This window comes from Denticeps clupeoides, chromosome 18 (assembly GCF_900700375.1).
Source record: "Denticeps clupeoides chromosome 18, fDenClu1.1, whole genome shotgun sequence".
Classification (NCBI taxonomy): domain Eukaryota; kingdom Metazoa; phylum Chordata; class Actinopteri; order Clupeiformes; family Denticipitidae; genus Denticeps; species Denticeps clupeoides.
In genome coordinates, this window is record NC_041724.1 from 3,008,034 (window position 1) to 3,033,629 (window position 25,596).

The 25,596-nt window shown below is 42.8% G+C and overlaps 3 protein-coding genes across 4 annotated transcripts; all 3 read right to left on the reverse strand.

Annotated features, from left to right (window-relative positions):
* Positions 1–166: 166 nt before the first annotated feature.
* Positions 167–6,875, reverse strand: LOC114768046 (syntaxin-5-like). Its single transcript, XM_028960117.1, has 11 exons — positions 6,769–6,875; positions 6,033–6,279; positions 5,646–5,716; positions 5,356–5,411; positions 5,203–5,273; positions 4,855–4,971; positions 4,621–4,677; positions 4,445–4,526; positions 4,150–4,250; positions 1,877–1,998; positions 167–1,668 (listed from the first exon to the last, which is right to left on the reverse strand). Exons 2-11 carry the CDS (start codon positions 6,093–6,095, stop codon positions 1,512–1,514), a joined length of 897 nt encoding a protein of 298 aa, XP_028815950.1. The 5' UTR covers positions 6,096–6,279; positions 6,769–6,875; the 3' UTR covers positions 167–1,511.
* Positions 6,876–8,866: 1,991 nt separating this feature from the next.
* LOC114768116 (vascular endothelial growth factor A-A-like) lies at positions 8,867–19,644 on the reverse strand. The gene is made up of 8 exons (XM_028960238.1): positions 18,718–19,644; positions 17,628–17,667; positions 16,818–17,014; positions 16,535–16,608; positions 14,521–14,553; positions 13,218–13,304; positions 12,486–12,674; positions 8,867–12,110 (listed from the first exon to the last, which is right to left on the reverse strand). The coding sequence occupies exons 1-8, from the start codon at positions 18,793–18,795 to the stop codon at positions 12,080–12,082; spliced, it is 729 nt and encodes a 242-aa protein (XP_028816071.1). The 5' UTR covers positions 18,796–19,644; the 3' UTR covers positions 8,867–12,079.
* Positions 19,645–20,192: 548 nt separating this feature from the next.
* On the reverse strand, positions 20,193–25,578 carry LOC114768430 (dnaJ homolog subfamily C member 4-like). 2 transcript variants are annotated; one of them, XM_028960699.1, is made up of 7 exons: positions 25,514–25,578; positions 24,375–24,479; positions 24,000–24,090; positions 22,723–22,901; positions 22,473–22,634; positions 21,974–22,060; positions 20,193–21,007 (listed from the first exon to the last, which is right to left on the reverse strand). In XM_028960699.1, the coding sequence occupies exons 2-7, from the start codon at positions 24,464–24,466 to the stop codon at positions 20,911–20,913; spliced, it is 708 nt and encodes a 235-aa protein (XP_028816532.1). In that variant the 5' UTR covers positions 24,467–24,479; positions 25,514–25,578; the 3' UTR covers positions 20,193–20,910. The 2 variants fall into 2 exon arrangements, with proteins under 2 accessions (XP_028816532.1, XP_028816533.1); XM_028960700.1 differs by having other exon boundaries at positions 25,195–25,560.
* Between the last annotated feature and the right edge of the window lie 18 nt (positions 25,579–25,596).

The following is a 25,596-nucleotide window of genomic DNA, read 5'->3' on the forward strand; positions in this document are numbered from 1 at the left end:
TTAAGCTCAATAATTTAAATATGCTGTTAATATGGCTCAATGTTCAGGAAAAGCACAAGAAAAACAAACGAAATGTCATTTTTGGCCCTCTACGTATTAAAAAGCAAATAGAATTCCATCCAGGACCTTTTCCCCCTCATTGTTAAATGAACAAAAACACACACTATTTGCCTAAATGTATTTTAATATGCACTTCATTTTCCATAGTTTTTTACTTTATACAAGAAGAGGCATAGTTTGGCTATAAATGAAAGAATCTGAATAAAAGTGCTCAGTGTTTAAGCAATAAACTGTACATTAATGCAGATCAGAGCCTTGTAGAGGTCAAAGCTTAACCTTCCCCAAACATCTGGAGTCGTTTTTATTATGTTAATAAATGGGACAACTTGGAACAAATTCTAATACAATTTAGAATTTAGATGGCCCAAACAGTGTAACAGTCACATCAATTTGATCACTTCATGTGCTGCAACCAAATGAGCTGCATGAAAACACAAGGCAGTACAATAACTACATGCACACAAATAACAATTTGGTAATGAAACCATATCTCTGCATGAAACATTCAGCTAGCATTGCCTTGAATTCACCCACTGATCTTTAGATATCAGTCATGACATCTGCTCAAAATACTGGTCAACCATAGCACATCTATTTACAATCCTGATCCCAGGTGCACTTTAACATTGCACAAAATGGATGTAGACACTTAATAAAAGTTTCATAGTGAATCTGTGCATGTAGTTATGGTAAAGAAATACAACACTTGTCTTTTATAGGTCGCAGGACCTTTTCAAAGCATCCACCATTGGAGTAAAAGATGACCTGATAAAATGTTTATTATCCAGAAGTGTCTGTCCATAAAACGGCAAGTGCCAGACCGTGGACAGCCTGTTGCACTTCCTTCCCTAGCATATTTGGCAAACCTAGAGCTCAAAGCAGAAAAAAAGCTGAAAAGATTCAGCTTTCACAGTAGAATTTAAAACCGATCAATAATTACAGAAATTACAGAATTTTTAAGGGGATGTTTAAAAATCCTAGTCTTTCACATTAGCTCAGGCAGAAATAAGTTATGCATGTCCATTCGGTCACAAACAAATAAATAAAATATCCACTGATCGCCATTTTGTAGGAAAAATGAACATCTGAAATTTTTAGAATAGGGCGAGGGTGGCTGAGACTGCAAAACGTACTTTAGATATGAAAAAGTCCAGCCTTCACCGTCTCTCAGGAACCTGGGATGACCATACAGAGACTCGGGCACTTAAACATAAAGGGTCATTTGTGATGATTGATTCAGTTAATGATCATCTGATTTTCCACCGAAAGCCAGTCCGCTTCAAATGATCTCAAATCACATTTTTTAATCAGACAAACCAGGAAAACGGCCAAACAGCTCCTTTAAAGAAATCAGATCCACCACACTAAGGCATGAAAAGCACGCTTCCTCGGTGGTTATTTGTAGTTTCAGTCCTCCTACACATCCCCCTTTTCCATTTCGATTGTGATCTTCAGGCAAGGAAGACCACAAAGATGATGAACACGATGAGAACGAGGAAGATCTTGATCATGAGCCAGCGGTTGGATGAGACAGACTGGAAATATTTAAGAATCTCGCCATGAGCTGCCTCGATATTCAGCTGGGTGTCTTCCACATTACTGTCAATACTGCAGAAAAAAGTGAGATACAGAGGTTACAGAAGCCAAAGTGCATCCGTAAGGGTAAAGAGAACTGCTCATGATGTAAAACAGTTACAAAAGATTTTGAATCACTTGAGTCACTGAGATTTCTTATCTTAATCAGCATAATCCATCATGGAATATTCAGATAGGTAATGTCATAAGAACTGAAAGTGCAAAACAGAATCTCACGTACCGCTGAACTGTCTCTTCCTGCTCTTTGACCATGTGAGCCAGCTGCTGAAAGATGGAGCCCAACTCAACGATCGTGCTCTCAATGTTCTGCATGGTGTCTGCCCGACTCTGGATGTAAGAGTCCTAATATATTTGAGAAGAAATATATTAGTGGCTCTTCCTAGAAAAGGTGGTTATTTTTTTTCTGACCACAAATGACATATTAGAAATGTATCAGTCTGTTTTTTTAGACAGAACCATAGTACAGATAACCTTCTGTTATCTTCTGACCAGGACCTTATCTCTGTGCTAGTTTTCTTAGAACAAAGACAAAGACAAAAAGGCTTATTCTACAGCCAGAGCCAACCTGTCACGGGCCATTAAGGAGGCAAAGCAAGCTTATGCACAGAACATCAACAGCCACTTCACGTCTTCAAAGGACCCCATGTGCATGTGGCACGGGATCCAGACCATCACAGGCTACAAGCAAACACATCAGGCATGCAGCAGCGACTCCTCCCTGCCAGATGAACGACTTCTTTGCACGGTTTGAGGCAGAGATCAGGGAGCCACCGAGGCTCACTCTCCCAACGACCAGGTCCTCGGTCTCCGCAGAGTCAACCCGCAGAAAGCAGCAGGACCAGACAACATTCCTGGTCAGGTGCTACGGGAGTGTGATGAACAGCTTGCAGACATCTTCACAGACACCTTCAACACACCGCTGAGTTCAGCTGTGGTACCTACCTGCCTCAAAACCACCAAGATCATCCCAGTGCCAAATAAGTCAACTGTGTCCTGCCTCAATGACTACTGGCCCACAGCACTCACACCCATCATTATGAAGTGCTTTGAGAGGCTGATTCTGATGCACACGAAGACCCAGCTTCCACAGAATCTGGACCCTATCGGCCAAACGGCTCCACAAACCGCTGACACACGACTGTGCTGCACAGTACCATTTGAACCACATCATCAAGGTACCACTGAGAGTGGTCTCTTCTGCTACATCACTGTTTGGTACGGGAACTGCACTGTCGCTGAGCAGAAGGCCCTGCAGCGGATAGTGAAGACAGGAGAGCACATAATCAGGGTTCCACTTCCACTCATCTCCCAGCTCTACGAGAAACACCTCATCTATCGAGCCCGGAACATAGTGAAGGACTCACATCACCCCTCACATGCCCTGTTCTTCCTCCTAACACCTGGCAGACGGTTCCACAACATCAGAACTGTAACTGCCAGACACTGCAAGAGCTTCCTCCCCCCAGCACTCAGAGCTCTCAATGCACGGCCATCACCAGAACACTGTTAAACTCAACACACTTCCAATACACTTCCAGCCTTATGCACATGATTTGTACAGATCTCAACTCATTTTGCTCATGTTTTTCTTGTGTGTCCTGTTTGAAATATCCAACATATCCACTTACAATCATCCTACATGATGTTGTCCAGTTATGTCCTGTTTGACCTGTTCATCGTACAGAAAAGTTTTACTTTTCACCTATAGAGATATCCTGTACAGTATGTAAGCTTTAGTTAGTATAGTTTAGTGTGTATATAAACATATATATGTATTTTGTTTTCTTTTATGATTGCACTATGCGGTCAGGGTTCTGTGTGAAACAATATTTCAATACACGGTATACTGTGTATACTGTTATACTGATACTAAACCAAATTTTGAATCTAAATTGAAAAGTTAGCTGAGTGTGCTGAATTTGGGTGTGACTTTTGATGCTGATTTGTCATTTGATTGTCATAGTCCAAACATTTTCCAGGGTGGAAAATACACGTAAGAAAGACTGCTAGAGTTAGGAAGTTTCTCTCCATCTCTGATTCAGAGAAAGTAGTTTCTAGTGCAAAACTCTGCGACCAGGGTTCTTACATGCACTAGAAGGTGTGATCACATTATGCCTGTACCTTCTTTGCATTGGCTTCCAGTTAAGATACGAATTGACGTCAAGATTCTGCTTATCCCCTATAAAGCTTTACTAGTCCCTCATAACCCACTCTGGGAGAAGGCTTACTGGCTGTCCCCCATGTACGCCAAGTCACTGCTGCAAATGGAGTATTTGCTTACAAGGCCCCAAATCTTTTCCGAGGACTGTTTGGGACTCAGTATCAGCATTTAAATCCAGGCTAACAACCTACTTATACAGTCTAGCCTTAAACAACACTCCCCTCACCATCAATAACGCTGTAGTAGTTAGTGTCACCGGTCATTGTTATATTAGTTAGGTGCTTTGTGACAATGTACACTGTAAAAAGCGGAATATAAAGATTGATTGATACCTGCTCATTAATGAGCTGCAGTTGCAGGGGGTTCGGTTCCAAGTCTATAGACACATCCCCACCCAGACTCCGAGACTCGTCCTGCACCAGAACAGAACTCTCTAAGGAACAGAGGGGGGAAAAAAGTGTGAGAAATTCAGGTTAGACTCAAAAAGCTCTGAAGAGACCATCAGTGGCACTAAATGTGGCACATGCTAACAGCCTTTACATGGTTTTAACACCAACCAATCAGAGTTGAGCATTACATGCAACCACAACAGCTACTGAGTGAAGTGGTTAGAAGGTGGAGTCTTACTGAAGTTGTTGGCGTGGAGAGGCGAGGCAGCAACTGGGGCCTGAGAGAACTGTTCTCTTCTGCTGCGCTGCTGCTTTAGGTTCTACCGAGAAAAATCCGCAATTAAAAGAACCATCCGAACGGCAATGGTGCCAATTTGCAAACTGTTTCAGTGTCCAAACAACAAAATTGCTTACCTCAGTTCGCACCTCCAACACTGACTTGAAGTCATTTGACATTGAGGCCAGCTTTGACTGCATTAAGGAGACAGAAGGAAGAAAATGGCTTTATTTATTGCACAGTAATTTTTTTCTTGTCCAGACTAACTGCAGAAACAGTGGAGCAACACTGGATTTGTAAGATTCCCTCATTTCCAGCGCGTCTTACTTTAAGTCTCACTGTCCCGGCTGGCTCCATTCTTTTTGGCCTACCTGCAATGAAACGACTATGGTGTTCGAATGTGTCTGGATGTGACGGCCATTCTGTCCGCTCCGTGACCGAACCAGGTCTTGCAGCTGTGCAATCTGCTTATTCAGGCTGTTGATGTCCTAGGGGCACAACCAGACATGACGAAAGTTCCCAGCACGCACTAACTGTACAAAATATTATTTCTGAAACGCATCAGTGCATCGCTTTCCACTAATACTTTGTACTGATCCTTCTGACTACACAACTAGCTGCCAGTGTTCAGGGTACAGAGGAGCTTCTTACAATTTATACATGCCTTAATTTCAGAACAACTGAGCTTGAAATCCTTCAGTGGCTAAGCGGTCACCCACCTGTTTTATAATGTAGGTCAATTCTTCAATCTCCACAGATTTGTCATCAAACAATGATTTTATTTTGGCCACTAAAAGAGCAGAAAAAAAATGTTCCGTTGAGTTGAACAGAAGGTGGCCGACAATCGATGCAGAATTTGGTTGAGTACTCACATGTCGTCAGCTTTTCCAGTTTGGCAAATGTGTTGCTTAAGTCTTTCCCAATTCTCCTAGAAGACAGAAATAGCAATGTTTTACTACTGAAAAAATATTGCAAATATTCGTTCTTTGAAAATTTCTAAACAAATGCAAACACAACTTCTCATAAAAATGATGAGATGCCTAAAAAAAAAAAACAAAAAAAAAAACGCCTGAAGTAAAATACTAGGTAATTCTTTTCTCTGTGTCCTTGAAATATTTAGATAAAAAGAATCCACTGAACAAATGAATATGAAACAACTTACTTTGCCATGACGGTGAAGTCACTGCGCTGTTTGATGGCGTTGAGAGATGGCTTACTAGACAATGCTCCATTCTGACAATACAACGCAATGATTAACAATCAGTTTTGAATAACTACAAGTTACTACAATTATGTAAATCTGATGTAAGTCTATTTCCCCACGCACATAAAGTCTTTTGTCCCAAAAACATGTCATTGTTTAATGGAAATAAGGAAATTACACAACAAACACTTTAGGAAAAAAAGCAGTTCTGTTTTCACTGGACATTTACTGCGTAAGTCAAATGTAAGTCCTTTTGAGGAAAATTCTGACCAAACCACCATGTTGTGATAAAGACATCAAAATCCTCCCTGACCTCTGCCATACGCTGCATGACTCTACATTTACCTGTCTTCCCTGAATTGATTTACAGGCAGACTGGAACTCCAGGGTTCGGTCCCTGCAGGTCATGGTGGCTTAAGGTTCAACAGTCTTTCAGGAGGACAAGGATGCAGTGACTCCACCGTTGGTTGGTCTGTACATCGGAATGAAAGAGGGAAGGTCCGACTGGACTAATGTTCAAGGTCGACCCCTGCGGTGGCCTGGTCTAGGATCTTGAAGCCGGTGACAGTATCCCGGTGTGTGGGGACAGCATCTGGAAAACAAGCCTTGATTCGGTCATCCGATCCATACCATTCATAAAACAATTACACCCAAAACAACGCATCAAGAAACGAAGATAAATGTACAGTGTTAACAAAATGTTAAGCCCAAACACAAAACTATTTTATGATATTAGATATTTGTTTATTTCTCAATTTCAATTTCTTCAATAAGACTGAATGAACTCGGCTGTTATCAGGTTAAGATTTTACTAGAAGCCGCTAGTGGATCATGGCCCACAACGATCCAACGTGTGTTGAACACCATCTTATCGTTGTTTTTCACAGTAAGATCTATTTTCTGCTCCGTCAAACGGGAAAATGCGAGGCCAAAATCACAAGAACATCCCGGAACGACCAACTTGCTCTGCCAACATCGTGAAAACGACGAAGAACGTCCCTGGCCATCGGCGATTTATCTACAGAATGCGTTAATTGTAAAGTACTAGCTAAGGCTAAATTCCTGGGCGCTTTATACTCACTGTTAATTAGCATTTAGCATCATTAGCTCAGCCGCGGTCGACGTCAAAGCTCCTGTTTCGCTTTAGTCCCGGTAACTTCCGGATTGTTACGTCATTGCCACGTACTCTGCCACGTAGAGACATGCGCAGAAGGGGTGTCCCAAAAAACACCTGCAGGGGTCGCTGTTGTAATCCTTCATTAATTATCTGCTTTTGTCAAGTTCGTTGAAACACGTGGTCAGAAGAACTGCAAATATGAATTTATGACCGATATTTTTATTTTGCATCCAATAATTTATACATGTATGTTTTTTTTTTTTAATCAGCAGGCACCCAGAGAAGTCCAGAGACTGCAGAGATGAATGTGCTGCCAGCTTACATGCAGTTCCAGAACAACATGACAGGTCATTCCACCCTGTTGGTGCTGTGTGTGTGGTGCCTTTGAAAGCCTTGAACTTCAGTGAGGTGAGGCGTGTTCCATGTACCGAATCCCACGATGGGCAGCAGGACTCCATTGAAAAGCATTTCCCCCCTCTTTGACAGAAAGGAATGTCACGTCTAATGTCAAGTGCAAACAGATCCTTTTATCATAAAAAAAGAGCACAACATAGTACAGAGAAGAGGGACTAAAAGAAAGAGAGAGGGCAGAGCGATAACATTTTGTAGTCACCCGCATGGATGAACAAGTTCCGGCATGATGAAAATGTGGCTGTGGCCCCCGCTTCTGAGAGACCCTACCATGTATTAAGCCAGAGGAGGACAAGGACTCATGCCAGGGTAAAACCTCACATGCCAACTAGAACGCAGAACCCTGTAAAAAAAACATGGGTCTGTGGGTGTCAGAGAACATGGTCATGTCATATTATATCTGTTTCATTTGTAGAGTCCCACGGGTGAGGAATACAGCCAGGCTTGGCAGACATTACAGGCACGGCGCTCCTGATACCATCAAAACACACATGTTCCTGTAGTCCAGATAGCGTCCTGCAGCCGCTTTAACACAGCTGCTTCAACAAAAGGCTGCAGCGTAAACACGCCCGGGGTCTTATCATTAGTTAAAATAACCACAGCTCTTCACCCAGGCGCCGGTGGAAAACACGCAGGGCCCGTGTTTATGGAGGGAAATGAACTGTGGGAGGGTGATTGTCTGCGCTGGACATTACTGGAACACGGAATTGACGTGCCGACCCTATCCAATACTTAGTATCAATGATACTGCCATGGAGAACCAAGCTGTTCAGTGCCAGCATCATCAGGAGCATTGTCACCACGGTGCACGCATCACCCCTAGTTATTATATAACGATTTTATAAAGCAGATCACTAAGAGTAAGAGCGCACCAGAAAAGGAGCCCAAGACAGAAACCCAGCACCCGTGTCCTGATCGGTGACTCATTCTCTGGTTTTATTCCTATTCCTTCTCTCTCTGAGTCTCTTGCGCAGGCTGCTATATTTAGTTCTGGCACTGTGCCCTGACTAGCAGGTAGAACGGTCTCTGCCTCGGAGCCCGACGGTGGTACAGACCCCCCGGCAGACGGGACGTGATCAGAGGAACCTCAGCGCAGTGAGGAGAGCAAATGGAAACCACTACAGCCATGAATTAATCAAATCTACGTGTTTTGCACCCTTCAAAATCTGGACATGGCATTAACTAGTTCCAAAGTCAGACATTAAGTTAAATATTTCAGGAAATTGCTGACAGCTGCAATGTTATAAAAAATGTTAGTTAAGGTCAGTCCATGACCCTGGAGCCTGCAGTTTGTGTTAAAGGTAAAAAAAATAATAATAATCCCCTGATATTCACAACCCCTAAATTTCTGTCTGTCCACATTGATCTGTGTGTTTGCATGTGTTTCCCTTGTGTCCGTCCCTGACTCAGCAACCCAGACGTGGGGGGATAATATTATCTTTCACGCTGTCACGCCTCCCCGCTGACCTCCCAGCAGGCAGCAGTAATTATCACCCTGTTTGTCTTTCATTACCGCTAAAGGAGAGGAAAAGAAAGGAGAGGACGAGGGAGGGCAGGGTGCCGAATGAGAGGTGACCAGAAGAAAAAGAAGCAGGCTTCTGATCAGGCTAAGACAGCTCATTCAGAATCCAAAACCAGACACAAACCCGTCTCAAAAATAAGACATTTCCCTTTAATACTGCTCTTTAAACATTATACTGAATCACATAAAGGTGCTTATTTGCACTGCTTAAAATATCTCTATATATACACATACTATACATTTAAAGCAGAGAGGAAGCATTTTAAGAACTATGCTGTAACACAGATTTGCACATTTACATAATATGACAGGGTATAGGGCACACATGGTGTAGCAGCAGTTATAATTCAATCATAAAACATGAACACACACACACACACACACAAAAAAAAACACAACGAGAACCAGAGACATCGGATATTGGCCGAATATACAGTCGTATGGGCTGTGGAATAAATGGTTGGTTCTATGTTTCTATAGGATTATAACACTAAAACACAGCACAGACCCATGGGTTCTAGACCGACAAGCGATGGATTCTGGATTTGTAGTAGCATCCAGTACATACATCACATTAAGAGTTTGCTCTATGATATTCTCCACAAATTAGGACCAAGTCATCTAATTTTGGCTTAGAGTCACAGAAATCACAATTCTCATGTATGATCGTCAGCTACTGTTTTATCTGCCCCTTGCTGCCCCTACCTAGATGAAACACGTAAGTTTTGCATTCATATCACTCTAACAGGCACCATCATCTTTATATTGTCTAAGACGAGCTACCGAGTTGACATCACTTTGTTTAACAGCAGATCTTGGATTTTGCAATGAGTTACACACAAAATCGAGAGAATGGGTATGTACACAAGGCGGTTGACTTTCCCAATTTTTAATACAAAATCAGATCACTTTAAGTCAACCAACATAGAAATTGTTTGATAAATTAAATATATTTCAATTGAAATTTAATTACATTTTTTTGGTAAATTGTTTGTTGCATATTGTCCAACTTCTCAATTTGGGCAAACTCACAATGTAATGAAAAAATAATAAATGTTTTGTAATTTTCTGAAAATGGTTGAGTGAAGCTTTACATCATACTAAATGATCAAATTTTTATATCATTATAGAATGATGATGTTTGGAACCAATATGCTTCTGCTACTAGTGAGATTATTAGCCACTGCACTGCTTTTCAATGTATACTTGAGCTAAATTCCACAGACCAATATATTGCTAGTTTTTAAAATATATTGTTAACTGTAAAGCTTGTTCTTGTTCCTATGGACCCTCATCTATTTTAATACAGAGAAAAAACGTTCTTTTGTCCCTAATGAGACAAACCATAACACAATGTAACATTAAGACCACAGCATGTAAAATGATAATTGTGTTGTTATTGCTGTGCTTCTGATGAATGATGATTTTGGAATTGGTTTAAGAGGGTGAACCCTGTATCAAACCCCTCACAACAAGGAACAAACTTATAACTATAGTAAGCGTCTAGAAAAATTCTATGCATTGACAAAATACATTTACAGAAATCCTTTTATATCCCAACACAAATAGGATGTAATTATAAAAACAAATATTATCCTCCATACGACAAACAAAAGTAAATGCATAGTTCAATATGAAAATGTAACTTAATATAAAAATAAATAGTTTTCAGGTACTCTACATTTCACCCAGTTCACCCAGTGTTGCAACATATTTTTGAATGCATAAGCAGTAAAATGAATGACTTCTCAGATGATTATTTAATTTATTTTAAACTTGTTCTCATGGAAAGTGTTCACTTTCCATGTATAGTGTTGGAATGTCCACCTGCTCATTTTACTCAAAAGCAGAAAAAATAAAGAATTTCTGTGGGATTTGCATTAAAATTAAAACAGTAGTACAATAACACATTCACAAACATCAACATAATATGAAGAAATAACGCTTATAATTTACCACTATAGAGGACTAAAACATGCCTTGTGTGTGTGTGCATGTGTATATATATATAGTCGTCTGTATGTAAGAGAAAAAGTGATCACAGATGGAATAAGGCCAATTCAATGACTATTGACATTCCTGTCACTTCTCAGCTAGAGCTGAAACTCTTTCAATACCCCAAAGAATGGATGGAAAATGCAAACCAGAATCAAATAAACACAATAAGGCTCCTTGACAGAGACTGTGCATGTGACTTAAGGCAAAAAAGAAATAATAATGGACCACACAGACATAATCCGGTCATTGAGATGCATAAATGAAGCTCCTAACATGTCACAAGTGAAAGTGGCAGCAAAATAGTCAAGTCCTTACATGCTGCATTGTGTTTGATGAGTATCCATCATGATTTGTGAATTTGTTAAAAAAAAAAAAATAGCAGAAAAGCATGCACCTGGTGACAAAAGATGCACAAGACATGTTTGTCCTCATCAGTTTTCTCAGCATGTCCTCATGGAATGTTAGGAAGTGGCATGTATGCAGACAGGATTACATACCCTCCAATGCAAGCAAACACTAGGCACCTCCTGGAAAAGGGTTGTCCTGTTGCAGGGCTGCACAATTAATCACTTGATTTATGCACAGAATATATCTAATCCATTAATCATCATATCTGGACCAATATTGAAATTCAGATAAAATTCATGTGTACTATCACAAAGATTTCATGAAGGATTATTTTTTTGTTCAACGAGCAAAATAATAATAATTATAAAAGATGTTTTGTGAGGAGGACAATTTCAGATTTAATTCAAGCCAGTTTAGGCCAGTGTGTTAATAGAATTGTAATTATTTGGTCAAAAATGTGCAGCTCTGTCTTGTAATACTGCTAAAGAGAAACAGGGGTCTCAAAGCAAAATGTTAAGATGTTGCTGACAAACACAATATTACACAGTAATGTGTGACATCAAGTGACATCACTTCTCCTGTTCAGAATACCAGAAATGGCATGAAACAACAAAAACAATCCAGATATCGAGAGAAGAGCCTTCAGCCTTCCGTCTAGACATTCCGTCACTGTAAATGTTCCAGTGGGGATCTTCCGCTCGTGATTTATTTACATCCACAGTGAGGTTGTGCGGCGCATGCTTTGAAAGACTGGTGGAGCATAAAGCCTGTGTTTACGCACAAAATCACAGACCCACATACAAAGATATATGCATCTACGGGTACTGTGATGGATGTTCTCCAAGGGAGGGGTGAGGTCCTTCCACATTTCACACCGACCTGATGCCCTTAGCCTCAGCCGTAGGGCCACTGCTTCTGCACCTTTTAGCATGGATGCACCTCCCTTCTGCATAAAGTTGTGTATTTATAATGAGGAGCACAAAGGAATAACAGATTTCATCCTTGTTGCCCAACCTGGACTTCACACCTGAAAAAATATACAACATATATAATATATGAATATGAATATTAAAATTATATATATATATATATATTGCATGATATACACACACACATATACATCTAAGTAGAGATATATATCCACATGTTGTCACTTACAAACATAATAATAAGCTAATTATATATTTGGAGTGTATATATAATACTGAATAATGTCTTCAGCTCTATTGCAGGTTTCAGGACAATCTGTAAGTTTATGCAGAAGTAACGTGCTGTTGGTGTTAAAACTGTCCAGATTGAGGAAGTAGAATGTGTGAGAGCTGTCATTAATGCCTACCCGCACCTCCCCCTTTTTAATAAAAACATAAATAAAGCTCATCTTTTGGTGAGCATAGTGACTGACTTGCAGCGATGCTGGTTCAGCTGCTTCCCTCGTTGCTGGCAATCATCCTCAGTCAGGGCACAGTGACACTGACAGGTTTTGGGGTCAAGAGTCATCTTCTGACCATGACAGGGCTGACAGCTCACTGGTTCAGGAGATATAGGTGGGGCAGGGGATGGTCTTAGAGGATTGGTGGTATCCACTGGATGCCTAAGGGAAGTTAACGAATACAGAATAATGATTCTAAAAGACACAGAACCTTTGGAGTGAAGGGCTGTCTCACATACGCCATGAGTGGAGCCCATACAAGTAACACCATACCTGAATAGTACAATCAATTTAAAAAAATAGACATAAATACAACAGAACAGTTTGTTTAACACGGAATATCATCACTGCTTGGATCAAGCTGTGAGTGAGGGGCAGGCACACCAATTTCACACCTGCCAGAGAAACGGACTGAATGACATCACTGTCTGAAAGGTGGGTGAGGGGATCTGCGCTCAGTTGGCCAAACATGACAGATGAGGGAGCGGCGGAATGAAAGGGCAGAGGAAACGGGTAAAAACCAATTACAATTCTTTCATTCAGCCCATTAAAACGGGCCGTGAAGAAGTCCCTATGGGAAAGGAAACGCCTACGTGCCCGTCCACACATCCTCTCAGGCCACGTTGGTATTCCTGGCGACACGTCAGGTGTAGGGGAGGACATGCAAAAAGCGACCAGCAAAAAATGGATTTGAAAAAAAAATACCTGCGTTTGTTCTTCCCATTTTTCTTCCGTCTTGGCTTCCCTCTGTCCCTTTTTCTCCCTTTCTGAGTGGGCCTGTGATTATCCTGCCTGTAAGGAACAGAATATTTCATGACATTCTCAACAGAGCTGCTTTACAGTCAGGTGGCAGTGGGGTGTTGGTTCTTGGACAGAATCTGGCTACCGGGCAAAATGCCCGCTGACTAAGTACCAGATGATTGACATAAACTGTACATAAACAGTCTCTCACGCTAAATAGGGGCTCTAAGAAAGTGGCTAATGAGTGAAGGTTGCTCATGCATATGCAGATCAGCTCATGCATATGCAAACGTCTCTAGATCGGCTCACTTTCTAATAAAAGTGCCAAAGCCCACAAAAGGCAGACATTCTTTTATGGATCTGATCAACCCGTTACATCCCACCTACCCGACCACTGGTGTGTGTTAAATTGTTCATGGGGCTGTTAAATGCCTCCACACAGAAACATTCAACCCCTTATCAAAAAAGACACCTGATTAAGGGTGTTATAATGAGCCCCATTAGAACATAAGCACACATAGTAAATTTGGTACAATTTTAAGATAAAAAAAGAGAAACTCGAGTGAGGTCCTTGTTGGTCTGATGATGGATAAGTCGCCATATGGGTTCAATTTAATTAATAAATCTGGGGCAGTGGTGGCCTAGCTGGTAAGGAAGCAGACCCATGGTCAGAAGGTTGCCAATTCGAATCCCAAACCGCCAAGGTGCCAAAGCACTGTCCCCACACTCTGCTCCCTGGGTGCCTGTCATGGATGCCCACTGCTCACCAAGGGTGATGGTTTAATACATAGGATGTGTCACCGTGTGCTGTGCCATGATTCACAATGACAATCACGTCACTGTCAATAAAACTAACACAAGGAAGCTATGTAATTGTAATTTATGATGTAAACTGATTTGATTAAATTTAAGTAATTTATCAAATTCCTTTTCTGAATCTGAATTAAACTTCTTGATGGAACATTTGTGCCTACAAGGTTGGTAAAAAATCCTGGTGTAGGTTTTAACTCTTCAGACCTGGATTACCCACCTTTGGCAAACCAGATCTGGGCCAACAAGAGGGCCGTCATTGTTTGCGGTATCCGGGCCGAGTGTAGCCACATTGTGTGGGTCAGATCTGGGCCAGACCAATTTGGCTATGTGGGCTATGATAATAAATCACTCAAAAGGGCTTCTTAAAGAAGAGGCAGCATTACAGACATGAACAACATGACTTTATAAAGATGATTTTTAATAGTGTAACAGATATTATCTAATAAAAACAAACCTGGCTGGAGGTGTGACCACGTCCACTTTTGGTCTGCAGAAGAAGAACGAGAGGGAGGGAGTGATCATTTGCATTTTAACCACAGACCAAAAGCCCGAACCCCCCAAAATCTCTCAATGGCCTTTTACAAATGACTCACAACCACCAAATACAAAACGTCCACAGGGTGCCGAGAGTGGGAGGTTTCTCCCGAACTCCGTATGAAAGACAAGGCTCCCCAGAAAGCAGAGCAGCTTGAGTCATTATGCAAATGTGAAGGAGGAAAGATCAATGCCTGTCTGACATCCGAACTTTGAGCATCTCATTGCGCTGTGAAGTAATAATTTTACCAGCGAATTCAGAACGATAGTAAACGTACGGTCTACAGAGATAAATTTAAGTTTAATTCATGAATGTCTACATTCAATTCTTCACAGACTTGTATGTATATTTTTCCAAAAGTTTAGTTTAGTGGTGGGCCGTTATCGTGCGTTAATGTGCTGCGCTAACAGGAGACTCTTATCTGCGATAAAAAAATATCACCGTTAATCTATTCACAAAGTTGGGTTGGGAGCTGGGTCTATACTACGCAAGCTATTGTGCCAGAATTAAATGGTTACACTAGATTTATAAGTATATTTATTCTTTCTTGTGTCTTTTAGTTTCTTATTTCTTAAAGACTTTTATTTTGTTTTTGAGACCAGTTCAGGTCTCTTGGACACAAGGCTGTGAGAGGTGCGTGGGGTTTGTGTGCCAAAAGTTATTTCTTTCATTTTAATATATGTACATATTAGGAATATTTTGCATGTGTGTTATTTTGTGAATATTTTTTATGTTCTTTTAATACTGTATATTGTAGAGAGAGGTGCAGAAAGAATCGATGTGTGACGCGATGTTCTGACGCGACCTTGCTTTTTGTACAGGAATGCAGTATTGTAAATTGTGAATGCTTTATGTTAATGTTCAGTTCTCTTGGACACATGGCGTGAGTAGAGAGGTGCAGAAAGACGCGATGTGTGACGCGATGTTCTGACGCGACCTTGCTTTTTGTACAGAATACACTTTGCACAGAAAATCTCTTGGGTGTCAGCTCATCATTTAGAAGAAGAAGAACCGCTACACTATGATGACTTTCACCTTGATATTTTAGCGTGGATGTATACCTAGCCGAATTGCACTGTAGGGGGCGAGAACGAGTCTTTGAACTGTGAAATGACCACATCAAACGTGACGTGGTAACATGGATGCAGATATTTAACTGAATAAACAGTTGGTAAACACAAGTACATCTTATTGAACATAATTTATTTTCATCACCAATTATCATAGTAGAACAGCTTTCTCAAGCAGTTTGTGATGCATTTTGGAAAAAGGAGAAGAGCCCCTGGTCTAATGCGCAGCACCTGGCTTTAGAAACCCGTTCCCAAAGGCTTACTTTTAGTCATTATTTGGGTAGCAAACATATTCTGAATGCCTTCAGCAGAATTCAAATGAGACATTTTAATCTAGATTAATGTAGATTAATGTAGATTAATCTAGAATCTAGATTAATGTAGTTTAATTGTGCGTACTCTAGATTATTCTAGATTAATTTTGCTTACTCTAGATTAATCTAGATTAATTACAAGATTACAGTGAAATTAATCTAGATTAAGAAAATTAATCTATGCCCGCCTCTAGTTTAGTTACAATTTTGGATGTTACCCGGCTCGGAGGCATAAAGAAAGCAGAGTCTATAAAATTAATGAATAAATGAGTGGTGAGTGAATAAAATGAATGAAATAATACATCAACCAAGTACGTAAACGTGTAGACAGAATGCTTTATAAGAAATAAATAAGAAATAAATGTGAGTTATAAGAGTGCCTCCTCCACCACAGCATTTTTCCACGTTAGTTTTACTTAATGTTTCTTAACTGACATCCGTTCGCCCGTTTCGCGTTGCATTGCAATCTGTTCTCTTCTAGATCGCCTTCTCACTCCAAGAGGTGGTTTAGATCGCGGCTAGCCGCCATCATGACGAGCGGGAGCTCACCTGCATTCGCACTGTGTGTGTTCGGTAAAAGGCAGCTGGACCATCTCGTGTCTCAGGTACGAGGTCCTCATGAGCTGCGGGGTTAAGGGGGGGAAGACGTATTTATACCCAATAAAAGTCATTTGAATTAGAGCAGCAGGACACTTTCAGAGGGTATTTGGCACTGCCCACTGGGACCTCCGACCAGCCAATCACAGAGCTCCATTGTCACTGCCCATACTCAGCACCGATTCAGTTGCTACTATGGAACGTGTTGCATTCAAAATAACAATTGTGTGTGTACCTCCAGTGTAGTCGAGTGTGTGTGAAGCGGTACACACACCAGCGCCTCGTCAGAGCAGCAGCCCCCGCACCGCTGCAGGGCGACACAGGAGGGCAGGTACAGGTGATGCGTCTCCTCCGGAAACTCCTGCCACACCTCCACCAGAGCCTGGCGCGGCTGACAGCTGCTCCGCTGAAACACATCCAGCCACTTCACCACTGGGGGCAGAGACGGACGTGAATTACAATAAAATATATAGAAATGTATACATTCAGACTCTCTTCTGACCTACAGACATTTTGCATCAATACTTTGATGTTCTTTTAGTATGTTTTCATTCATCTGCATTATATGACAATAAACCCCTGAATTTTGGAACTGAGACAAAGTGGTCTGCAGATCAAACTTGGACACTATTCCAAACCTGGCAGTCTGGTTGGATTCACTACATTTACATTTACATTTACATTTACATTTACGGCATTTGGCAGACGCCCTTATCCAGAGCGACTTACAACGCGACTTACACTAAACCAGCGGCATTCAAACTCATCGCGGCCACATGACCAGCTGCCTGCTTAGAAACAGCTGGACCAGAGCCGAACTCCTTCTTGAACAAAGGTGCGACTGGACCACCGCGTGTCAGCGTTTGCGTGGAGACCCAGACCACTGCTCCCGGGCTGGTGGCTCCACAATAAAGCCAGTTACATAATTAAGACTCATCTAATGTCAACACTTCTGCAAACACATCCATTTCGACAGCCTCAGATGAATGCAAACAGCATTAAAAACTAAAAAATGATTCATTCTGAGTTCAAAAGGAACCCGTACCTTGTCTAGAGCTGTGCTCTGTGTGCTGCATTTGGCCGAGCTGAAAGGAGAAGAAGGGGAAAATGAAGTGGGAGTTTGGACCAGGATTGTTCACCGAACATCTCGACGTGCAGACGTGAACTTAAATAACGGGTAAAGAGTGTGGTGATCTGCTCTTTTTGTAGTGTTCTGGCGGGGCATGCCAGACTACAACGTTTTTGCCAGCTATTGTGAAATATGTAGAAAATCCGTGCAGGGTTCGATACGACGCTTCTGATTAATGGCAGGTCGGTGACGTCACCTCACAACCCCGCCTCCCGACGCAACACGCAGCGACTTGGATTCTGGACGTGTCAAAGGTGCAAGGAAAGAGGGGAATGTGAGTCACGTCCGTTCATGAGCCCGCGTAAGCACGGCAGCCCTCACACTCCCGGGTCGGCTGCTGTGACAGCGCGGAGTGCAAAGATCACGGGTCCAACGCGCTCGCGGCGAGCGTGACGTCACGCCCTTCCCCGCCCACGTGACGCCGTTCTCACGGACTAAGATAACGCCGGCGCACACACCACAACAATTAATAGCCAATTAATAACGAATGCATCATATTTACAGTCGTACGTTACGACAAAAAAAATTATATTAGAAAAAAATTGGATTATCTAACATGTGCCTGAGAAGCGCACTTTTATAACCTAAATCAACCATTTGCCCATTCATACAGACCGTGCAAACTACATATAACACATTTATAAAGATTTTCATACACATACAGGTGATTAGTACATATTAATTTAAACGCAGAAAGCACGTACTACGTCGTGTACACGCTTTAATAATAATATAAAAAAGTTAGCACAGTGTGGATGCATTCATATTTAGTAAAAAAAAAAAAAAAAGATCAATGTATCGACGCAATAAATGAGTTATCAGCGCGAAATATCTGCATCTGCCCCCGGCTGGCCATTCTAGAGCCGGAGTTCCGAAACACGACAAAGTCAATGACCACGAGGTTATATTCCCGCGTGTAAAAAGGCAATAAAACCGCACGGTTTTTCAAAAAAAAAAAAGAAAAAAAGAGAGAATTATAAAGAACAGAGGGACTGAGCGTGCATACCTTGGCACAGTGTGAGGGTATTCTCGCCAGCGAAACAAAGTGCAGCACCGCCAGAATAACTTGGATCTTAGTTCCCATCTCGGACTTTAATCCCGCGGGACGGGATCGGTGTTCTTTCGTTCTTTCTTTCTTTTTTTTTTTTAAATAATAATCCCGCGTCCTTGGTTCCGGCTGGTTCTCCGGACCCGCGCCTAGATCCGCTCTAAGTCCCCGCCGTCCGGTGCCGGCGGGCGAGAAGTGGGCGACGCGGGGGGCGCGGCGCGGTGCAAGCTGTGCGGGCCACCGCGCGGTGTCCTTGTCATCGCGGTAGGTGTTTACCTGCACGCCGTCGCCGGCGGCTCCCCTTCGGCGTGGATTCACAGCGCCGTGCGCCGACGAAGCGTCTCTACTTTCCGAGGAAAAGAAGATAATAATAAGAAAAAAAAACGAAGTGTTTAACGGAGTTTTTTTGTGATATTTTGAGTGATTTTTTTTTATCTGTTTATATCTGTTTGGACGTGATATCCGTCCGTATTCCGGGAAGGGCAGGTGACGCGCGCCGCCGCCGAGCCCCGCGGACACGAGCGGCCGGTTTGCCCTTCAAGCCGCCGGACGCGCCGGTGACGCGCGTCGCGGCGCGTCGCGTCGCGTCGCGTCTCCGCTCGCCGACAGGAAGCGTCGGGGCGCGCGTCGAGCGTCTCGCCACCCCACGGTCCGTGGGCGCTCAGTTTACCGTCGAGGGGGACGCGTGAGAGGGCGAAAGAGCGTTCCGTGTTCCGGAACCGCATCTGGTCGGCGGCGGGCAGCGGATGGGCCACCGCCACCGAACGGGCGACCTTTAAAGGGCCGAGGGATGTTGGTGCGACATAAAAAATGGACCACGCGTGTTCAGGTGGCCTTTACTGCTGCGGTGTAAGGGACCCAGGCTCGTGTTTATAAGTACAGGGGTCTGTGGGAGCCCCGGCTTGTTTGGGTTATGAGGGCTACAGACCACGTGTTTGATGATAGGCTCTATTATCTTGTTATGCGGTCTTGGCTTTAGTCAAGAGACAACACAGGCTGCGGCGCACCAAAAAAAAAGCCAGCCCCTGAATTGTCCAGATCAGAGCTCGGCGGTTCTTCGAGCCCCCTATCTCTCCGCGCCGCCTGCATATGGAGGCCTGTATGTTATCTGAGCCCCTGATCCAAGTGGGTCCAGGGCCCCGATCTCCAAAATCTGTCACAGACATTCCAGAAGGTGCCATCTGCCCAAGTGCCTCCATATCCATGTGATCCACTTATCAGACCGTGGAAAACAAAGGCGTCCTTTTTGGAAGTACAACCAAAAGGTGTGTGTGTGTGTGTGTTGGGGGATGATAAACTGATTGTTATAGTCCCCATGTGTGTCAAAATGATGCCATACACCATAACAGACACTGTTTTAAAACTGGCTGATCCAGAAATTTTCTAGAAGCTGCTTTGGAAAGAGGACAGGAACAGAAAGAAACACACACAACTTGGGTGTTATGTATGTTTAATGATGCAAACATGGCAAGAAATAAAACCACAAAAGAAAATACTCATTTTCTCAAAGAGCCGAAGGCATCTCTGGCCACGAGAACTTTGAATCTGCCGCAATTCCTGCATTCTAATAGTGTAAAGGTGTACATACAGTCTGGCTCTTCACTCTCAGGGTGTCTTTAACTCTTTCCTAAAGTGGCTGGCAAGCGGAACAGTTCCAATCAGATGAAACGAACCCTGTGAAAAAGGGGTTCAGTCTGGGTCTGAAGGTCACATGACATTGAATGTCAAGTGACATTTTCACTCATTCGTTAATGTCACAGTAAATTAAAATGACTGCAAAATAGGTAATAAATACCATACCTAAATATCCGAGCCATAAGCTTAAACCCTCCCTACATGATCGCATGCTGAATGGGGTGAAGGGGACGATGAAGCCAGGCAGCAGTGGAAAGTGTGTGAGGAATATTCTCCTCCTCAATAAGAGCACAGAGGTACAAGGTATCAACCATGCGGTCCACAGATACCCATCACTAAATGTTTCTTCCACACTCCGAAGACCTTTGGCCAAGATCAAACCAAAACCATTCCCCCCATTGTGGTCACAACTCCAGGGGCCAGCAAACTCGCTTAATAAAATGGACTTCCGGTCTAGAAGAAGTCAAGTTCTGGTTTCTCTTGCAGTCTGTGAAGTCACCGTTCAAGTGCACCACTCTATTTGTCTCCCCCGTTGGTACGAATTCTGTATTTCTCAAGAAATTCGGCGTGTTTCTGTCTTAGGAGCTCCGTCTGCTTTTTGAATCCGTTTGCCCTGTGGGGAAAGAAAAAAAAATTCTAATACAAAGTCCATTGATCTGAGTCAAATGGATATTTCTGTGCGAAAAACAAGATTTTTTTTAACTGGATTCTATAAAACGCTATACTCTTTATTGACAGTAATGAGGAAGTAGGGTGTGCCAGAGCTGTCAATCATGGCTCTAGGCCCCTCCCCCTTTTAAAGTACATCTTCCTCTACACACCCACCAAGGAATGGGTCGGTAGTTTGTTCCTCCTCATCAACATACAGATAATTAGCAAGCAGACATTACATCTGTGGACATGCTCCAACGTACCACATATTATATTGTGGCATGAAAACATGGCTGTGCAAATGTGTTCGTTCATAGTTTTGATGCCTTCAGTGAGAATCTACCAATGTAAATGGTCAGGAAAATAAAGAAAAACACATTGAGTGAGAAGGTGTGTCCAGACTTTTGGCCTGTACTGTACACCGCTTCATCCTCGTTGTTGTTGTTTTAAGAAATCTGGCAAATCTGTAGTGAAGCTTGGCAAAAATGTCTCACAACCACATCGAGATGATGAAAAGACATTTACATTTACAGCATTTATCAGACGCCCTTGTGCATTTATATTTACGGCATTTGGCAGACGCCCTTATCCAGAGCGACTTACAACGTGCTTAAGTTACCATCGATGAAGAGATCAATTCCGGTTCACTAGGACCCCAACTATGAATACATCTATTTTATTCACTCTGTTGTAGATTCGACAACAAGAAAATTACAATTTAATCTAAATATTCTTTAAAGAGGAAGGTCTTGAGCGACTTACAATCAATAGTTACAGAGGACAGTCCCCCTGGAGCAACTTTTTTGGGTTAAGTGTCTTGCTCAGGAACACGATGTGTGGGGTTTGAACCTGGGTCTTCTGGCTCATAGGCGAGTGTGTTACCCGCTAGGCAACTACCACCCCACCGCACGGCCAGGATGCTACGCACCTGGCTCGCTCTTTGGACTCTCTGTAAATTTCAGTGATCACTCGGTCCTTCTCATCCATAAAATTGTTATGGACTTCCTCCAGTTTCCTGAAAAAGAACAAGAAGAAGAACACAATTCTGCCTCTTAAGATGAAAACATTTACCTCCCACCTGACCGGGCGATCTACGCCATCAATCGAAATCAGAGTTTCCATCACAACAACCATCTCTGCAACATTCACACTTTCATTTTATTTTGTCCCAGCCTGAGCAAACACGGTGGTGCTACGTCTGCATGTGAAAACACAGATTAGCCGAGGTGTCCAGGGACCGCCGCGAGCACACACAAATGAAGATTTATCTGGGCTCTGTGACAAAAATCTGCTCTATCTGAGCAAAGGGAGGGGAAAAAAAAAAAAAAAAAAAGAGAAAACCGCAGTCGCCTGTCGCTGACGAACGAGTTTATTTAAAAGAGACACGCTGATGTCTCACCGGATGGCACGATGGCGAATCCACTCACCTGAAGCCCGCCCAGTGAGCGCCGATGCTCACCAGCATGGCCAGGACGCAGTATCCTACCAAGCGGCTGTTGCGCTTCTTCTTCTGCTCCCAGTCCTCAGTGTTATTCTCCTGCGCGGGTCGGAACTGCTCCCAGTATCGCACGCGCTCAGCCGTCTCTGCACTGATCACAGAAGGTGTCATTCATATTTATTAAAAAGTAAAAAAAAAAAAAAAAAAAACAAGTTGTGGGTGCATGACAGTAGCATGACCTGGGGTTACTGCTGCTCGTCTGCCCGGAAGCAGGACTGCTGCCGAACGGGTACGGGTGTCTGAGACGGAGGTCGTACTCTTGGCGACTGGCCTCTCGGCTCAGGACTCTGTAGGCTTCGCTGAGCTCCACAAACTGGCTGTGGAGGGCAGGGTTGTCGGGGTCACTGTCTGGGTGCAGCTGAAGGGATGGAGAGGGGAATGGGGCTGGGTTCACTATGAAGGTGCAAGTGAAGTGACTGTCACTGTGAAACACCGCAGCACGTCGGCGCTACAAAAAGTGTCCTCTGCATTTGACCCGTCATCCTTAATGAGCAGTGGGCAGCCATGAAAGGTGAACCCACAACCTCTATTGCGGTAGGTGTTGTGGTGAGTAAGACACTCACCTTCAAGCCAGATGACCGCAAAGTCCCAGGATCAAAACCCAACATACCACCATGGTGACTCTGAGCAAGACACTTAACCATGAGTGTCTCCAGGCATCATGTGATGTTGTCATCATAATCAGCCTCATGAGACGATTATCAACATGGCCAAGAACAACTTTTGCTTCTTTTTTTTTTTTTTTCCCCATACATTTCAGAGTTGTGTTTGCTTGTCAAAAGTACAAAATAAAGTTTCCATTGAGTGCATGTCTACAGTGAAGCATAATTTTCCACTACAGACCATTCATCTGTTCATCTGATATCATTTACATTGTAACAAACAAAGAGAAAACAAAATACACTGTGCTGCTGCAGGAGGAAGATTCTTTATGAAAAACACAGCAGGTCAACCTAGAAAGTTTTTTTTTTTTTTTTTTTATCTAGCCATTAAGGGACATGGCCGCTTTTATTTTATTTCATTTCGCCCCACTGCCCTCTTGGGGACAGAAATAAATACATTTTAGACAAATGACACTAATGTATGTAATGTTAACACATTTAATGTGTGTTTTTGTGGGAATAAAGATCTGTGATTTATCTCTAAATTACAATGTATTATTCAGAAGCTGCCTTACCGCCTCAGTACTGCAACCACAGCACCGCACTACTTTCGGGATAATTTGGACAAGCCAAATTAATGTAAATCATTGTCCCCCATGCACTCCCTGCACTTGGTCAATTCATTAGATTCATTAGAGTCCATCTGCTGCCCACTGGTGCAGGTGGGCGACTCTACGAACATAATTCAGCCATTTGTTTTATTGGACAGTGCAGCCTGATACACGAAGTCTCTGCACAGTTCGTCTCTAACAAAGTGACCAGTGAGTGTATAACTGACATGAATGCATCTCCACCTTTTTAGATTTGTTGAAAAATGCTGTCTTTATCTGCTCCAGCGAAGCGTCTGGTTTTACTCCAAGAAGGTCATAGTAATTCGCTGCGGACCTGCAGGACAGGAGAGAGTGGGGAACAAAAGAACAAAAAGAAGCTCAGGCTCAACTGTTCATAAAGAAAACAGATGTATCTCCATGGATGTACAGGCGGTGGGTATGGAGAGATTCAGCAGGGTGTACAGTAGCACTATAAACAGATTTCTGTTATCTGACTCTGGAGCAGAGGAAAGCTTTTGGCTCGCAGGAACCTTCTTCAGTTCCCTCGGCGCCCCGGTTTGTGACTAACACAAAGACAAGATCAAGCGAAACGGTCACTGTGAATGTTCCTCTCCGTACCTGTTCACAGCAGAATGCGTGGAGAGCAGCTTGACGCCACCGTACAGCCAAAAGCAGTTGTGGCAAAGACGGAGGTGAGCTTCCAGCTGCATCCTACTGCTTAAACTTCATGGAGACATGGAAAGAAATAATTTTAAAAATATTCTCAAAAGTATACAGTACAGGCCAAAAGTTCAATGTGTTTTCTTTAGTTTCGTGACCATTTACGTTGGTAGATTCTCACTGAAGGAATCAAAACTATGAATGAACACATGTGGAGTTATGGACTTAACAAAAAAAGGTGAAATAAGTGAAAACATGTTTTATATTCTAGTTTCTTTGCTCTGATTACTGCTTTACACACTCTTGGTCATCACCTCAAATGGTTCTCCAACAGTCTTGAAGGAGTTCCCAGAGGTATTTAGCACTTGTTGGTCCAGCTCACCCCAAACCATCTCGATTGTGACTGTGGAGTCCAGGTCTCTTTTTGTTAAGTACATAACTTCACATGTGTTCATTCATAGTTTTGATGCCATCAGTGAGAATCTACCAACGTAAATGGTCATGAAAATAAAGACCTGTATATGTAAATGGCCTGTACCGTATGTGTTTTCATAATTTATGTATAAACATCGAAGGTGGGCTTACAAAACAACATACAACAAGTTTAGAGTTAGGTAGAGTAACTGAACTAATGAATCTGTTGGTTGTTTCTGAGAGTGACTTATGTCTATTCAAAAGGCTCAAATGAAACCCCTCACAAGACGATTTTATTTCTACAGATTGTAATAATATGACTAGTTGCTCTTTACAGAATGATCTAAATAACAAATCAACTTACTGGTCAGCAGCAGCAAAAAGGGGATCTGGTGATGATGACACAAATACCTATTCGTAACACACGAAAGGCCGAAATCCCGACCCCACTCCCCCTCGACCTTCCCTTGGGTTCTACTTCTGTTGTTTGCTGTTCTGTGCCTCCATCTGAACGTCATTTACGTTGCAGACCCGCGGTCGTGGTTTTCTGCAGGACGTCTCATGTAAACACGCTCACTGTCGAAGGTGCGGAACCAGGCGTCGTGTAACAAATGTGCGCTCTGGTGTCGCTTCAAATCAGGCCATTCATTTCACGCCGTTGTGCTGAGTTGCTAAAAACTTACCCAACGCCGGTTTGTTGACATTGCTTTTGTAACGGGAACACGCCCCCAACTTTTAACCCGGAAGCTTGCCGCTGGGCATTGTG